Raw genomic sequence first — 17,766 nt, forward strand, 5'->3', positions numbered from 1 at the left:
CTAAACGATGAGTTGTATGGAAGTAGAAGGATGGTGAGTGACAGCAAAGTTCTGTAGACTTCCAGTGAAGTTAAGTGTGTACCCATGTACCAAGGCCGATTTTACAAAATGAATGAAAACAGAGATGATGGAGAGATGTTTTGTCAAATAAGTAGTGAAGTAAGTGGAACTGACATTCAGCATCTTCAGCAACCCATGCTTCCCTCCTTATGTACCAAATAGCATGGCCAGACAGCAAGTATGAAAAATTGGGATGGGGGTGGGGGTTAATAGGCACCTATAGAAGAAAAAGCCCCACATATCAGGACAGTCCCTATAAAATAGGGACATCTGGTCACCCTAGTACCAAAGTAGTCGTTGGTTCTGCAGAGTCTGGATTATCCACCACCTCTGGTGGTGTACTTTTGGCTCCAAATTACATTAAACTCCAGTCTTATTACTTTTCTTCAGCGAAATGTGTGCAAAAGTTATAGTACTGATTGATTGATTAATTAATTCATTGAAATGTATAGATACTTCAAGCTATTCCATTTGATAAAATACATAAAATAATACGAAAAGGATGCACGTGTAAATAACCACTCCAGCTCTTAGCCTACTTTCTCCTCAAAAGCTTAAGTGAAGAAAGAAAAGATTGACTTTACAATTGTTTCTGTGGTGGTCATATTACTTTGGTGTCTCAAAAATTACAAGCCAATTACATCCCTTGTTGAACTACTGACTTCAGTGGAGTTGCATGAAGGATAATTTTGTTCAATTTAAGAACATAAGAACGGCCATACTGGGTCATCCAACGATAACCAATGCCAGATTCGTCAAAGAGAATGAACAGAACAGGGCAACCATCAAGTCATCCATCCCCTGTCATCCAGTCCCAGTATCTAGCCGTCAGAAGCTTAAGGACTGCAAGCCCAGAGCATGAGATTGCATCCCTGACCATCTTTGCTAATAGCCATTGATGGATCTATCCACCATCAACTTATCTAGTTCTTTTTTTAACCCAGTTATAGTTTTCTCCTTCACAACATCCCCTGGCAATGAGTTCCACAAGTTGACTATACATTGTGTGAAGTATTTCCTTATGTTTATTTTAAACTGGCTGCCTATTTATTTCATTGGTTGATCCCTGGTTCTTGTTTTATGTGAAGGGGTAAATAACACTTATTCACTTTCTCTATGCCATTTATGATTTTATAAACTTCTATTATATCCCCCCCTTAGTTGCCTCTTTTACAAGCTGAAAAGTCCCAGTCTTCTTAATATCTCCTCTTATGGATGCTGTTCCATACCCCTAATTTTTGTTGCCCTTCTCTGTACCTTTTCCCATTCTAATATATCTTTTTTTGAGAAGGGGCGACCAGAACTGTGTGCAGTATTCAATTGGTAGGTGTATCATGGATTTAGATAGTGGCATTATGATATTTTCTGTTTTATTATCTATCCCTTTCCCAATGATTCCTAACATCGTTCACTTTTTTGACTGCCACTGCATGTTGAGCGGACATTTTTGGAGAACTATCCACAATGACTCCAAGATCTTTCTTGAGTGGTAACAGCTAATTTAGACCCTATCATTTCATATGTACAGTTGTGATTATATTTTCCAATGTGCATTACTTTACATTTATCAACACTGAATTTCATCTGTCATTTTGTTACCGAGACACCCAGTTTTGTGAGATCCCTTTATAAGTCTTTCTAGTCTGCTTTGAACTTTGGCTGTCTTAAGTAGTTTTGTATCATCTGCAAACTTTGCCACCTCACACTCATTTGTACAGATCATTTATGAATATGTTGAAGAACACTGGTTCTAGCCCAGATACTGGGGTAAGACTGCTATTTACCTCTCTCCATTCTGAAAGCTGGCCATTTATTCCTACCCTTTTGTTTCCTATCTTTTAACCTGTTATTGATCTGTGACTGCTTAGTTTGCTTAAGAGCCTTTGATGAGGGACCTTTTCAAAGGCTTTCTGAAAGTCCAAGTCCAAGCTTGATTTTTGATACTTTTTTGTATTTTTTTAAAAGATAAATGTAGCTGCTGCTCGTCCTCTCTTTTCATTGGTTTCCCTATGACTAGAGAATACTTTGAATAATGTGACTGTGTGATGCCAGAAGCCTGGATTTCCTAGCGTGGATCCCATTTGCACTGACAAAGATAACAGCAACTGATCAACCAAAAGACTCATGGAGCTTGTCTTTGTAGGATACCATTTAACACCATAGACATGTAGAGCAATTACCCTTTAAACTGTTTCTGGCTGTGGAAGAGGTAGTGATGTTTTTCAAGAGGAAAAATGGCAAAAATCCACAAAAAATTGTTACTGATGGTTCCTTGTTTCTAGTAGCCACTGTAGCTCTCCCAGTGTATCTGTCCCCCCCAGCCTGAGTTTTGGCAACAGCTCCTGGGTATGGGCAGTCTCTTTGCACTGAGGCCTCATCTATGCTTAGAAGTTAGGTCAACATATATCTATGGCACTCAATGATGTGAAAAATTCACACAGAAAACCTCCTTCCGTCACTATAAAAAGTGTCCAAGCTATGGCACTAGTGGTATAGCTGCAGTGATGTAGCTATGCCACTGTAGCACCCGAAGTGTAGACATGGTCTCAGATTCAGTGCCTTTCTGCCTCTCACGAGAGATCAGAAACTCCTCTTTCTGGTCTTTGAGAATGGACCACAGTAAAAATCCCAAGAATAACTTACAACCTGAGATATATTAAATGAAAATAAGTTTGTTAGAAAATGGAGTTTAAAATTAAATTGGAGCTAAACAGTACTAAACTACATTCAGCCTCTAGTAGGCAGACAAAAATCTTATTTGTGGGAGAAATTAAATGCTCACACCATTAGAAAATTCCTACCTCTGAGGATATGCCTTCACTGCAGAGTTAACCTAGGTGATTGTCCCTGAGTTAGCCTACCTCAGGTATGAGGAGCCACACCCATGTTACTGTGTCCTGACTGGTGCTGCACTCACCCATGTGTGTGTTGCTAGGATTTCTGGGGGCATATCCCATGGTTCTTTGTGCTGCTGCATTAAGCTAAACCACTCTGTGATTCTTTTCACTGAATTATGGGACAACTTGTCTATCCTTCTGCGTATGTGGAGGAATTATGGGAAGGCACTGGAGTACTATCAGCACTCCAGTAGTTTAGCCACATCCTCACTGCAGAGTAACTGTGTTAGCAGCCTGAGTAATAACCTCACTCAGCCTTTAGCCCAAAAACAAGCTAGCTAGCCTGGGAAAACACTAAACTTGGGTCAGGTTTTTGTGTATATACAGGATGAGGGTTAGCGGCAACACCCAAATAAGAGCCTGGGTTAACTTTGCATTGAAGACATACCCTGAGGGATTTGCTGTGTTTGATCCCAATATCTGACCTCCATTTCCTTGATGATCACACCCATCTCTCAGGTGAAAACTACATTTCTGACCCAATAATACTTCTGATCTGGTGACTTCTTCACCAACTTGTGTTTCCTTTGTAGTTTCACCAAAGTTGCACCAATTTAGTTGGATCAATGCAACCCTCTTTAATTGACTTGAGTGTTTTATGTCAAATCAGATTACAGTAAATTGACATAAGGAATTCTTAATCTGATTTCTGAATTTAGTTTAATTCACTCATGTAAATAAGGCCTTAAATGTGGAATCATAACCAGCACCTCTTTAATTAATGCAAATGTCCTCTTTAACCTTTTGCATATACAATTATCTAATTTCTTCCTAGACTGTCTCTGTCTTCTGTGTTTGTTAATGTAATAAGAGCATGACATTCTCATACCCTCTTTCTATTTGATTCTGTCAGCCAAGAAATCATAGATGATATATAGTTCACTGTGTCAATAATTAAAAAGTTGTTGTAAAATTTGTTGTCTTTCTAAGGAGTTGAGGTTTTTTATTTTAAAAAGAATGTAGGTAGGGTACTGATATTTCTTGCCACTTAATCCCTCACCCTGATGCACACTCCAGTTCACTCAGTATGTCATGAAATGTAAAAGAGGAATAAGCAGTCTTCTGAAGCAGCGTCAGCATATGTTTACAAGGCACGTTGTATAAGGTGAATACTCTCTGATTCATCTGGCTGCTCAGGCTTTGAATAAACATATCACAAAGCTGGTTTGGGAACTTGTCAGTTTATATGAATTGCAGGAAAACTTTAGTCAAATTGGCCGTGTGCTACCTGGGTTTGGCAGACTCTCTGTAAAAACACCACAGCTTTCTGAAACAGTGTACAGAAGAGTAATCCAAGTAGGGTGTATTTGCTTGTGTGCATAAGCGATGTGTGAACTGCTGGCTGGTGGAGGCTAGCTCATAGCCCCGTCTCTTCCACACACACCCCAGAGGCCCCCTCTGCAGCTGCTGGCCCCTGCCCCAGGCTAGTGCCCTCAGCCCCAGAGGGCAGGGAGACTGGAGCTGGGCCAAGCTGGAAGCAGGAGGGCTGTTTGCTGAGGCAAAGCTCCTCCAGCCTATGATATCCTCCACCCGTGCTTGTGTGCTCCAGTGCCCCCTAGGGAAATACGATAGACTTTCTGGGATTTAACAATATATCTACTAACTCTGCGAGTAGTATTTGGTGGCCATTTTGTTTTAATCTGCATAAATATTTCAGTAACCCAGGAGAAGTGAATAATATTTTTGTCTCTCCTTCTGTTTTTAACCCTTAGTAGTGCTTGTTCAAAGGTAAAGCAAACGATATACAGCAACGTACAGCCCTCAAACTCCAACTTGTTATGGGATCCAGAGTTCATGTTGGATTTTATCGAAAATCCCTCTGCTCACAGCATCAACTACTCAATGTTAGGCAAGATCCTGAATGACAACGCAGCCAATCGCTACAGCTTTGTGTGTAATGCACTAATGAATGTGTGTATGGGGCACCAAGATGCAGGAAGGTAAGAGAAATTGATTCAGAAGTAGAACTATGGAAGTAGTTGAAATAAGTATTAGTGCTGCAGTGAAATCAAGTATCTGAGATATTATTAGAGCTAACTGGGGCTGTTCATGTGCATGTTTTCCTTCCTTCCTTCCTCTTTTTTGGCTCCCTTTGTATCCTTTTGGTATTCTCTTCATTGACAGATTTCCCCTTTCTCGCCACTTCAGCGTTGCACTGTTCTTTTGAATGGGTTTCCTTTCACCTAGACTGCATCAGACTGGTTTGCATAACATTAAAAGGATTAATAACAAATGGCTTAGTGCAGGTGTAGGCTTACATGATTCTGAGACTGGGTTGCTATCTCAGCACAGTCATCATCACATCCTGATAGTATCCTCGTTGTCAAGGAGTGTTGAGTACCAGATCAGTTCCTTCCCCAGATGAACTATATTATTAATTAATTGAATTATGGAACTCCTAGCCACAGTATGCTGTTGAGGCCCAGTACTTAGTAAGTTTTTAAAAGAGGGATTGGGCATTTAAATGGATAACAAGAACATCCAGGTTTGTTATAGCTACTTCATTAAAGAAGAATTTTGGAAGGGAAATAAAATCTCATGCTTTAGAGTTTAAACCATTCTCTAGCTATTAAGGATTAGGGTGAGACGTGCATGTGGGTCACATTATCCCACAGCTGTCGGCTGTGGGGCTTCTTGTACCTTCCTCTGAAGCATCTAGTGCTGGCTGATTTTGAGACAGGATACTACACTAGGTGGACCCTGGGTCTGAACCAGTCTGGCATTTCTTATGTTCCTATTGTTCCATGGTATCTGGTCTCTAAATGGAAAGTACCTGTGACAGCAGAGAAGAAAATAGACTGATGTTCCTGTCAGCTCAGTCTTTCAAGAGAATGACTAGTTCTCAAAGAGAAGGCTTTAAGGGACTATCATAGTGCTTCCCAGCCTTTTCTCGTGATATATCTTTGCAATAGGCTGGTTAATGATAGGGAACTTTTCCTTCTCTCTCCTGGCACTTTGCCACCATCTTTTTCTTTGTCCAGTTTCTCTCTCGTCTGTTTCTGCCTCTGTTTTTACCTCCCCTCTCTCTTCTCCCTCCCCTCTCTTTTCTCTGGCTATGTCTTTGCTACAAGCTAGGGGTGTGGTTCTCCTGCTTGTATATATACTCATGCGAACTCTCATCCTGCTCGTTTGGATATAAATAGCAGAATGCCTGCAGCAGCACTGGTAGCAGCAGCAGAGGCATGGCTCAGCCATGCTGAGTACAGACCTTTCTGAAACCAGTGGGCATGTATTCTGCACTGCCATGCTACTGTGGCCACACTACTCTTTATACTTCGGTGAGCTCAGTGAGAGCTAGCCTGAATATGTGTACACGAGCAGTAGACTCACACTTTAGCTTGTAATGTAGACATGGCTTCTCTCTCTTTTTAATTGTTCAGCCCCTGTAAGGATCAATGGGAGAGCAAAAAAGGAAGGTAGGTGGCTTTCAAAGAACCTTCTCAATATTACCCGTAGCCACAGCTGTGTATTTTAGTTGAAAGAGCAGATCCAATATCATGCACCTTTTCAACCTCCTGCACACAGACGTCTTCCTCTGTGTGCCCTGCCCTTTATGCCCCACCTGAGAGTTTGGGGTCCTCCATGTGAAATAACATTGAAGGACTGCTATTGGACTGAAGGACTGCTGTTACAGTGATCCTTTCAGCATCCACAAAGAACGCACTAAACTCAAATTACTTTATTAAAAGAAGAAGAGTTGCCAAAAGTATTAGATTTTGTGGGACAAAACACTTTTTTCCCATCTCATTAAAATTATCCTTTGACACCCCAAATTTGGTCCTAGGATTTTCACTCCGAATCAAGCATATCTCTTCTAGGACAGAACAGAAAGATCTTCTATGTGATGATTCCCTTTACTATTGTCCTTTATGACAAACAATAATTGTCTCATTTATCCTTGCATTTTAGCATGGCCTTGAAGAGCTCTTCATGTCTGGACCTCATTTAGAGATCCGCTTTCTCGTAAAGATTAGTTTTTTCTTCTCATCATTACTTCCTTTTCTTAGGATCTTTAGCAATGGGCAAATTGTAAAATTATTCTTTCTATCCAAAAATAGCATTGGATTTCCTTGTTGGACTTGTTTTTCTTAATTATCTCTTCTGCAAACCCCATAATGCAGGTGGAGAAGAGCCTAAATGTTTTACATCTGGATTTCAACTCCAGTTCCCTCAAAATCAGAATGGTTGAGATATGGAGTTCTGGTTTAACTCCTATTAGGAACACTTAATCAAGAATTCATTCAGAATTCAAGGACAGATGATAAACTTTCCACGTTCAAGGTTGTTCAGATTTAATTCTGACACTTATCTAATTCAGCTATTGAAAGCTGTCATCCTCAAGATCTGAGACTCTATAATAGGGTTAACCATATCATCATGAGTGAATTTATGTACACCTCTACCCCGAGATAACGCTGTCCTTGGGAGCCAAAAAATCTTACCACGTTATAGGTAAAACCGCGTTATATCGAACTTGCTTTGATCTCCCAGAGTGCGGAGCCCCGCCCCTCTGGAGTGCAGCTTTACCGTGTTGTAGCCGAATTCATGTTATATCAGGTCTCATTATATCGGGATAGAGGTGTAGTATCTTGGATTTTGGAATCATTATGAAATACAATGTGCAATATCTATTCCTCGAACTTCTTATAGATATCATTTCCACCCATCAGTCTTTCTCCTTCATCCTCCTTCGCTTTGGTAAAGCTACTGAAAAGTCACTGATGGATTAAGGAAGAGAGGAAAGTATTGGCTACACTTCATAGCAGGAATCTCTTTTCCCTTTCTGAGTGACACTCATGTAGTAGATCATTCCTTCTCTTCCTCCCTAAAGAGCATATTGATATTTTATCATTTTACCCTCCAAGGGAGTTTCCCTCTGAAAGGGAGAATGGAACTCAGCCCAGGGTGAGTAAACCACATTTCTCCTCTCTTAACCAGTCAACATGGCTCTTAACATTGCACTGAATCACAATTAATTTAATCTGTATGTAATCCACAAAGTGACAATGACACATTTGATTTTGTGTCCCCTTCTTGCTCCTAATCAGGAGAATTATTTTAGCTACATTGCAGTGAGGCATGGTTTTCCTTACAGTTGATAGCTGGAAGAATGTCAATGGTGGCCTAGGATTTTTAGGGACCTGTACAAGATAAGGTGGTTTCTTAATTTAGGTTTTGTTACAATATGGTCCTTTTTTGAGGGAATGATTTTGCACCTTGATCAAGGCTGGAGCTCTTCTCCCCATGCCATCACTGCAAGCGTGTCAGCTTGTGCCCCCTGCAAGAGGGAGCAGAGCACTTGTCACTGTGGGGTGGAGCCAGGAAGGGTTGTATCCCTAAATTCACCTTTCATGGTTGGCCAGCAGGTGGGGGAAGATAATTGAATCATGCTGGGGGAGACAACTGATGATAAAGGAAGTGTGATTTACCAGGGTACAATCCAGACTAGTGAGTAGCTGTGTCAACCCTGCCCTAACCTGTGGTGCCCTTTTATACTGCTTTGCTGCTGTAACCTCCACTGTGTACTGCTATGAACAGCCTCCAACTTACAAGTCTCTCTCAGCTATGTCTGCATGTGTGCTGCAGCCAGCCAGCCACACCTTGGCACTTATCAGCCTTGACTATACAGCAGGGTGACCCCAACACACCCCTAGTCTTTTGTTTCCACTTAGATATGTTTGTCCTGTACTGCCCAGCCGTCTCCTGGACAGAACAAGTTTATGTGACATCCGTTATATTTTTAATAGAAATAACAAATGGAGTTCTGAAACACTTAGTTTAAAGACACTGGATTAGATAAAACAGTAAAACAAGTTTACTCACTCAAAATCTCTCTTTTTAATGAGGCATAAAAGTCAGAAATAGTTACAAGAAAATAAAGTTAAAATGCTACTGGTGCCCAACTTAGCAAACTATATCAGATTCAAGAAAACTTCTCACCATATTCTTTCAGCAGTCTTACTTACCAAATCCTCTAGGTCAGGATCCCTTCTCCTAGAATCCAATGAAGGCTTCCTCTGTTGCTTCAGGTGTGGCGATTCAATGGGCAGGGAGAGAGGAAGGGTGCCTTGGGGTGTTTGTCCCTCTTTTTTATACTGTCAGTCTCCCTCTTGAAAAGTATTTCCAGCTGAGATTCAGGAGACAAAGTCTGTGTGGAAGAATATTCCCTGATGTGTTTTTCTATCTAATTTTTCTCTCTGTTTGAACTTCCTTTGTCTCCCATACCTAGCTGATTACTCTGCTTAATGCTTAAATGCAAATTAAGCAGGGCACACATTCCTTCCTTTGAGACAGACCAGTTTGCCAGCCTCAGTTTGGAATATGTGTTAACACCATATAGTAGAATATTGTAACTTCATATACAATGTAGCTACACATATTTTATCAGGAAAATATTGACCAGCAAATTATAAGTTTTCAAATGATACCTTAAAAGTCTTAACTTTGAACCAAGATTATTACAACAGGCTGTAGGGTGTGGGACATGGGTACATTCTGTCACAGGACAATCTCTACAAATTGCAGTGCCTTGTTCAACAGCACATTAAACTGGGCACAATGCATGTACCAAATGTTGTAGTTAGCAAGACTAGGTGTCCACAGCTGCAGAGCACTAGATGAAATCTGAAATATAGGTCTTGACACAAACTTTTATTTATCTCTGAAATATTGATTGCTAATGAGCATTTTTCTTCTGTTAACTTGTTTTCTCTTGTCTTCTAGAATTAATGACATAGCTAACTTTTGCGCAGAGTTGACAGCATGCTGCACGGTGCTAAGTTCAGAATGGTTAGGGGTTCTAAAGGCTCTTTGCTGTTCTTCAAATCATGTCTGGGGTTTTAATGATCTGCTTTGCAGTGTGGATGTAAGTTCAGTGTATTTTGAAATATAAGTACCAGTTAAACATATCTTAAGTTGTCTCTAGAAGACCCATCAGATAGTATCTAAACACTATATATTGTTGAACAGGGGTTTTGAACTGTATCTGTTTATCTCTTCAAAGCATTTTCTGAAACTCTTGAATTGTTTTCTGCATTTTCATTGTTTCATTCAAAATAAAATATAGGCTACATATAGAATTGTATTTTTACTCAAATACATTTTTTTCTCATTGCACTACTGTAGTGCTACAGATTATAGGAGGTACCTTGTGAAAGAGACAGGCAGATACCTACATAAATATCTTACTTCTCTATCGCTGTTTCCATGAATTGAACAGTCCCACTCTTAAATAGCATGCCTCTGGGCTGGCACTTAGTCATAAGGATGTAATACACTTCATTGATCCTAACTCAATTGCTGTAAATCGTCAGAGCTCCATTGAAGCCAGTGGGGTTATGACAGTTTTCATCAGTGAAGGCTCTGGGGTGATATATTTATGCTAGTACTTTAGAAGATCGGTTTATTCTTTGACCATGCATGTTCAAGGATGCCTGTGTAAATCTAGGATTTTTCTTGCTTTGTGCTAGCAGCTGAGGAGTGAATATGTATGCCACAATTTCTATTTAAAGATAACATCTGTCCCATTTTTTATAAATCAATTTGTCTCCTATTCATTTAATTAAAGTTGATGTATGAAGAAAAAATCAGTACATGTTGTAATTAACTTAAATCAATAGAAGTTTGCCATTGAAAATATTTAGGAGATCATGAAAAAGTGGAGGAAGCTGCTTATTTGTGATAATTTTGCTCTTCATTGGTAAGCCAAGTTCGCTTTTATGTCTCGGTCATTAATCACAGCAATGAAGATTTGTGTATCGTAATGTGAAAGCATTCCAGTGTTGTTTTTCTTTCGAGGTGAGTGACCTTTCGTTCCATGACTCACTGGCCATTTTCATTGCTATACTGATAGCCCGGCAATGTTTTTCTCTGGAGGATGTAGTTCAGCATGTTGCACTTCCTTCTCTCCTTGCAGCAGGTAAGAAAATATCAATCCAGACACTGCAAACTTTGTGATATTTTGTTTTGAAAAACTTTTTTTTCTTTCTGTTGATTGCAATACTTTACAACTCATTCTGAAACCGCTTTCTGATGCAGAATGCTACTGCAGCATGTGATGGCCGTGGCCGGGATACTCCTTTATATTTGTAACAGACTGGTCCCATAAGTAGTACTAATGTCAGGGTGAATCGAATCTGTGTTTGATAAATGATATAAAAGTCATATAAAATGCATTCTACTTCTTTGACAACACCATCCTTCTCCCTATTATCCAGGTCCCCTATCTCTTTATCTATTGCACACAACACATCCAGACATCCAAAGCATGCCAGTTCTTCTTTCACAACATTTCAGAAATTGAACCCTTCCTTCCAGCCCCCACAACTTAAAATTCTCATCTGTATCTTAGTTACCTCCAGCCTCAACTACTGATATCACATTCTCTGTGGCCTCCTCTTGCTCCCTTCTAGTCCATTCAGAGTTCAGTAGGTACAACCCTCTGCCCTGCCCACTGGTAGGACCATATCACAAAATGCTTGGAATCCCTCCACTAGCTCTTTCTCACCTTCTGTTTCAATCTGTGCTGATCCTTGCTTTAAATGGTCTGCACAATTTCATACAGGTCTTCATCTCTGCTCTCATTTGACCACTGCTCCCCTTGCTTTTTCCTCCACCAGTTAATTCTGCTTAGTTAACTTCTTCCAAAAACCTACAAATGCTGACTCCCATCAAATAAAATGCTCTAGTTGCATTTGAAATAGGTTCTGTCTTACAGAATTATTTCTGTGGCTCTTCAATTGAATTCTGTATATGATTTCTAAGATCCTTGAGAGAGGTGTCTTATGTCAATGTCCCATTTTTCATAGCCTGTGGGGACCCAGATGCTGAACCTGGGGCGAGAATGACATGCCGTCTTCTGCTTCATCTCTTTAGAACACCCCAGCTCTACCTGTTACCCCAAGCAACGGGTAAGTTGGCAAGCTGCATGTTCTTTTCATTTTAGAAAACGAAATGAATTCTGAAACTTCTGCATAGGCCTCCTGCAGAAGCCAGAGAGCGATTGTTATGGCAGGAAGTAACCAAACCATTTCAGCGAATAAAGTTCTGCATTAAATATAATGTTCTCTGAGAAGCTGAACAATGATTGCCTTTGCATTTTTTATTTTCATTTTTTAAACTGTGTATTTGCAGTCGAAATACTTTCGCGTACTGAAATATAGTTAAGCAGCTCAGCAGCATATACTTCTGATTTATCTGGAAAAATAGGGCCTTTAAAGCCAAATGGGTATGCAGATGAAACAATTTCACTGCTGAACTCAATGGAGTATGGATACTTGAGCATTAAAATGTTATCCTGTCAACTTAGAACTCCAGCCTTTTTCATAGTAACTTTAACAAAAGTTCAGTTTGAATATAACAGCTGTTTATAGTTCTATTGAAGACAACTAAACTGGTAGAAAACTTTTACTGCTACAATGCTCTTGCCTCTTTCAAATTCTGAAGATACGAATCTTCAAAAATAATTTCGTTTTATTGTATCGTGTACAATGTTATGAGATCCTAATGCAGAATTTCATAAAACATATAGCAAAGCTTATATGTCCAACTGCCATTTTCTCATTTCTTAACTTTGGGCCTGGTCCTCCTCCAACTGAAGTGTGGAAAAATATCCACTGACTTCAGTTTTGCAGAATCAGCCTGAACTATACAACAAGAAATTTATATTAAATGTACTTTGTTAAATCTGTATAACAACTTTGTTGTGGAAGAGAATGAGGAGGGGAAATTCATAAACCTGTATAGCTGAAACCAAAATAGACTTTACTTTCCTTGATAACTTAAAATTCAATAATTTAAACTTGTGTGTTTGGGACACTTTTTTAAGGCTGTTGATTAAAGGCAGGATCAGAACCTTATTTTACTAGATTTAAATGACTGTAGCTAGTTTTGTTGTTAGCATGCTACTATTACTTACCCCCATTCATTTTAATTAACTGCAGCTGGGCCTATAGCAGGGGTAGGCAACCTATGGCACATGTGCTGAAGGCGGCACATGTGCTGATTTTCAGTGGCACTCACACTGCCCGGGTCCTGGCCACCGCTCTCAGGGGGCTCTGCGTTTTAATTTAAATTTAAATGAAGCTTCTTAAGCATTTTAAAAACCTTATTTACGTTACATACAACGATAGTTTAATTATATATTATAGACTTATAGAAAGAGACCATCTAAAAACATTAAAATATATTACTGGCACGCAAAACCTTAAATCAAAGTGAATAAATGAAGACTCAGCACACCATTTCTGAAAGGTTGCCGACCCCTGGTCTACAGCTTCAAGCAAAACAGCATTTTACCTCATGAATTAGTCATTGATGCATTGTAGAAAAGTTCTTGTATAAAGAAGTCTGTGCTGGTAAAGAATAACAGTACTACATGTACCTCTTACTCTGCTCTTAGGGAAGTCATTCCCAGGCATTCGCTCTTCTTGTGACCGCCACCTTCTAACCGCTGCTCACAACAGCATTGAAGTGGGAGCTGTGTTTGCAGTCTTAAAAGCAATTTTGATGCTTGGTAAGATTGTTCAGAGAGTCGTGTGTGTGAAGATCTTCAGTCTAACACTTGGCTAAAAAAGGAATTGGTTTAATTCATTTTCTTGATTATGCTCCTGTGATTGGAGTTCCTTAGTTATTAAAGTATCTAACTGAAGACAAATTTGGATTCTTCCTGTGCTTCCTTGACACCAATGAGTAGCTTTCCCCCCACAGGTCAAGAGACAGAAGTTTTCTCTGGTGGGTCAGCCCCCGACTTATGTGACTTTAAGCAGATGTGACTCTTGCACACACTTCCTGTCAGAAAGTCACAATAAATTTTAACTTGGCTTAGTCTAAAAATGTTTAAGACATTTCTAAGGTGAGTATCCTGAACCCAACTCTTAAACTTCACTTATTCCCATGTTTGGATTTACAAGTAAATCTTAATGGCTGTTGAATTTTTGAAGTCTTGAAAGAACCATAGTTAAACAGTGCTTTCAAAGCAGAGCACTCACTATTGCTGCACTCGTGTCAATTCTTAAGCCTGAGGGCAGCTGTACACTAGAATAACTTCGCTGGTAGAGCTGTAGTGGTATTGTGTATCGTCAGAGTACTTCCGGTACAGATGCAGCATGTTCAACAGACTGTGCTTTTGCTAACATAGCTTATTCCATCCCTCCTGAGCAAACAAGCTATACCGGCAAAAATTCAGGCTACATTATACTTCGAGCTGTTGCTGACACAACATAGTGTATCCTAAGTGTAGATTTGTAAAGTACGGGCTGGTCTACGCTCAAAAGTTTTGCCAGGGTAACTATACTGGTTAAGTTAAACAGCAGAACAGTCCTAATGTGGGCACAGTTTTATTGGTATAAAAGTACTTACACCAGTATAAGGGGCAGTTATACTGGCTTATACCAATACAGCTATCCTGGTTCAAAAAAATCACACCCTAAGTGACATAGCTATACCTTTATAACTTCTCTATTATACACCTAAATTTGGGGTGGATTGAGGTGGAGTTAAAATATACTTGTGGCTAACATCCATACTTTATTGCTATTTGCAGTGATTAGATTAGAATTCTTATTTTTCTGCGTTGCTGAGGTTTGAATAAATGACTAGTGCATGGATTGCATTATGCATTGTGATGCAAACTCTGTAGATGCAATGCAATGCAAACTCTCTTGCAGGAGCTTGTGCAAGTTAAAGGCTATATGGTACACAGATCTAGAACACCCATTTCCCTAGCACTGTCCCACCTCACCCCATCCTTAATAATATTCAAAATATAATATTTTGGAAGGTGAAATATTGATTTTTTTAACTCCTTTCTCACATTTCAAATTAATTCCTTAAAAATTGCACTTAATTTATTGAGAAAAGCATCAGGTACACTATACCTAATGGGATTATAGCTTAATAAGTAAGTAATTTTGGGAGCAGAAATCAGTTTTTGAACATTTAATCTCTCTCCAAAGTGAAAGACACAGTTGTATAGTGAACTGCAGAAGGAGTATATTCAGGGTAGTCTTTTCACAAACCTTATTGCAATGTTTTGGGTTCAATTCAGAAAAGTAGAATTTTTTTTAGCATCCTTCTGTACAATAAATAACTCATATTATCTGTGTGACTAGGTCTCCCTTGCTGGTATGTGATTTGCAATTGCAAATAACAGGCTTGATAACCATAACACCATGTAGATGGTTATGGTGTGCAAGGAAGACAAATTCGGGCTCACATGTCATTATTATCCATTCCCATACATTTTGTCCTATTTTGTGTCATTCGGGTTTTTTTAGGCCTGTTCTGTTTGTTTTTTGCTGTGTTATGGTTATTGTTGAAGCACTGTAGATTGGACTATAATGTCATTCTCAGAGTTGGGCCCAAGCCCCAGAACGTCAGATGCTGTGTTCTATTTCTGACCAATCTCTATAATGTTCTAGATCCTCAGATCATTAGTCGGGCAAACTCCTATTGACTTCCATGGTGGGGGATTGACTTAGAAGAATTGAGTAAATATTATATAAATATCTTATGCTTAGGGCCCTGTATGTTTTATCTTAGTAATTCCCTTACTTGTTGGCTTAGTTCTGGGTATTGTTAGTTTTGGGGGATTATTATTATTATTTACAATATTTCTGTTTTCTAAGATATTATTCTCTTCTTTTCTTGCTTTCAGTCTATTTGGAAATATGTTTGCCATGGCTTTGATCTTTTCTAATTGAAATTAATACAGAATTATGCTTTTAAAATGTTGCTATGGTTTGTTAAATATGTAAGAATTTTAGAAATGGGTGTAGGGGGATTTTCTGCTACATACCAACACTACCCGTGCCTTCCATGCTCAAAAGAGAGAGCTGGATATAAAAAAAATAAAACGAGTCTTTAAGGTGCCACCGGACTAACAGATTTATTTGGGCATAAGCTTTCGTGGGTAAAAAACCTCACTTCTTCAGATGAAGAAGTGAGGTTTTTTACCCACGAAAGCTTATGCCCAAATAAATCTGTTAGTCTTCAAGATGCCACCAGACTCCTTGTTGTTTTTGTGGATACAGACTAACACGGCTACTCCCTGATACTTGAAGCTGGATGCAGAAACTCTGTTTATAACTGTTTCTCATTAGAAGCCATAACTGTAGTACCTGATTGGTGGCAAGTCTCCCATCTTACCATAAATGTTAGTTCCAAATCCTGCAACTGATGGCACAGGTAGGGCTCCACGCAAGTGCAGAAATATATTGGGTGTCCCTGTTTTAAATGAGTTGAGCTGGAATAGACTTTTAAACATGAAGGACAACAGAAAGATGGACAGATGCTTGGATGACTATTTAAATGGCGATTGACTTGATGGGAATGTTTTATGGAATATTCCATGTGGCTGTATTAAGGTGTTCTAATTGGCTGAATCATCTGGACTTCCTGTGCCATATTAGTTATTGAGATTGTCATTAGATCAAATTGTGGTGTTCGATAAGAGCTGGAGAGAGCATATGGCAAATCAGTTAAGGTCCACAAGAGTGTCTGCTAAATTCTAGAATGGGTATGTTGTCCCACTAACTTGTGTATCACCTGGAAGCATAATTATTTTCCTACATAATGCATGATCTCAGATGGTCCCACAACAGTTGTGAAATTATATTTAGCATTTGGGGCTTATTTCTCACTGTTAAAAATAGTAGTTAAGTCTTGCTTTGTGAGATAGCTCTTTGATGTAAGATTTCAAACTCTTCAAAGGTTGTTAGTTGCCATTTCAGCGTAGGAGATTATGGAAATATTTACTTCTACTTCTTGCCCAAATGATCTTACTTTGCTTAGTCTGTCCCCTTTCCCACTGCTGAAATTAAATGTTCAGGTCAAGTTTGTGCAGTTATTTTATGATTTGCAGAAAGGATGGGTTATTCAACGTTTTGCCCTTTCTGATAGGGCTCCTTCAGTATGCATTGCCCTTTTCCATTCCCAGGGAAATAAATCTCTCTTGTCAAGAAGTTCATGGTAAGGTGAGCTAAGGTGACCACCAGTCAAAACTTGTCTCTTGATCTATGGAGAGTTAATAAATCAGAGTAAGAGAGAAGACTTGGAAAAAAGGGACACCTAAAAGGGTGAGTAACCCAACTTTTCCTTATTTTACAGCCAAATCAAGCCTGTGCGCACATGCGTACTCTTCTCTGGGGGTAGGAAGGATGTAGTCTCTCTTTCTTTCTTTGGTTTATGTAACTTTTTCTAGTTCAGAAAAAGTAAATTTCATTTAAATGAAAAATATTTGAAGCAAAATAAGGAAGTAACGTTTTCAAAAATTGTGTTTTTCTAGTATCCAGTTTTTCTTTGTGTTGCTTACTGTCTAATTTGGCTGTGCACAAACTTCATTTCCGTGTTGTTTCTCAGCTAGGAAATATCTTTGAATGCTTCCTTAACTGAGTATGCAAATTCAAAATCTCAAGACTTCAATAAGATTTTCACTTTTGTACTCCTGTGCTTCTGCTGTGTAGGTGATGCTGAAATTGGCAACAGCGGTGTTAACTCTTTGAAGAATGAGGACTTCACTCTGAGAGGTTTATTAGATGACCTTAATGATGATGAAATTTGGGGTGCCTCACACACACTGAAATGTGGAAAAGCTATTTCCATAGAAACTGCTAGTCTAAGTGAATATGCTAGATATGTGCTAAGAACTATTTGCCAGCAGGTAATTTGTAAAATGGTGTTTCTAGCTTTTCTTTATAGACAATATTCTTTTTGTCAAAAATCTGTCATGTAAGAGGCTTTAATATGTTTGAATGAAAAACAGACTTTATGAGGATGTACTGTACATCTTTTTCTTATTGTAACCCTCTGC

At 39.1% G+C, this 17,766-nt stretch overlaps 1 protein-coding gene across 2 annotated transcripts in view; it reads left to right on the forward strand.

The window, feature by feature from the left end:
• Positions 1-17,766, forward strand: part of MED12L (mediator complex subunit 12L) — a 276,235-nt gene that overhangs the window by 189,322 nt on the left and 69,147 nt on the right. For both annotated transcript variants that reach the window (XM_050965783.1, XM_050965784.1), the window contains 6 exons: positions 4,670-4,897; positions 9,681-9,822; positions 10,755-10,875; positions 11,765-11,866; positions 13,357-13,470; positions 17,420-17,616. In XM_050965783.1, the coding sequence (XP_050821740.1) occupies positions 4,670-4,897; positions 9,681-9,822; positions 10,755-10,875; positions 11,765-11,866; positions 13,357-13,470; positions 17,420-17,616 (904 nt within the window). The remainder of the gene's footprint in view (positions 1-4,669; positions 4,898-9,680; positions 9,823-10,754; positions 10,876-11,764; positions 11,867-13,356; positions 13,471-17,419; positions 17,617-17,766) is intronic.

The sequence above is a fragment of the Gopherus flavomarginatus genome, chromosome 8 (genome assembly GCF_025201925.1).
Source record: "Gopherus flavomarginatus isolate rGopFla2 chromosome 8, rGopFla2.mat.asm, whole genome shotgun sequence".
Lineage (NCBI taxonomy): Eukaryota > Metazoa > Chordata > Testudines > Testudinidae > Gopherus > Gopherus flavomarginatus.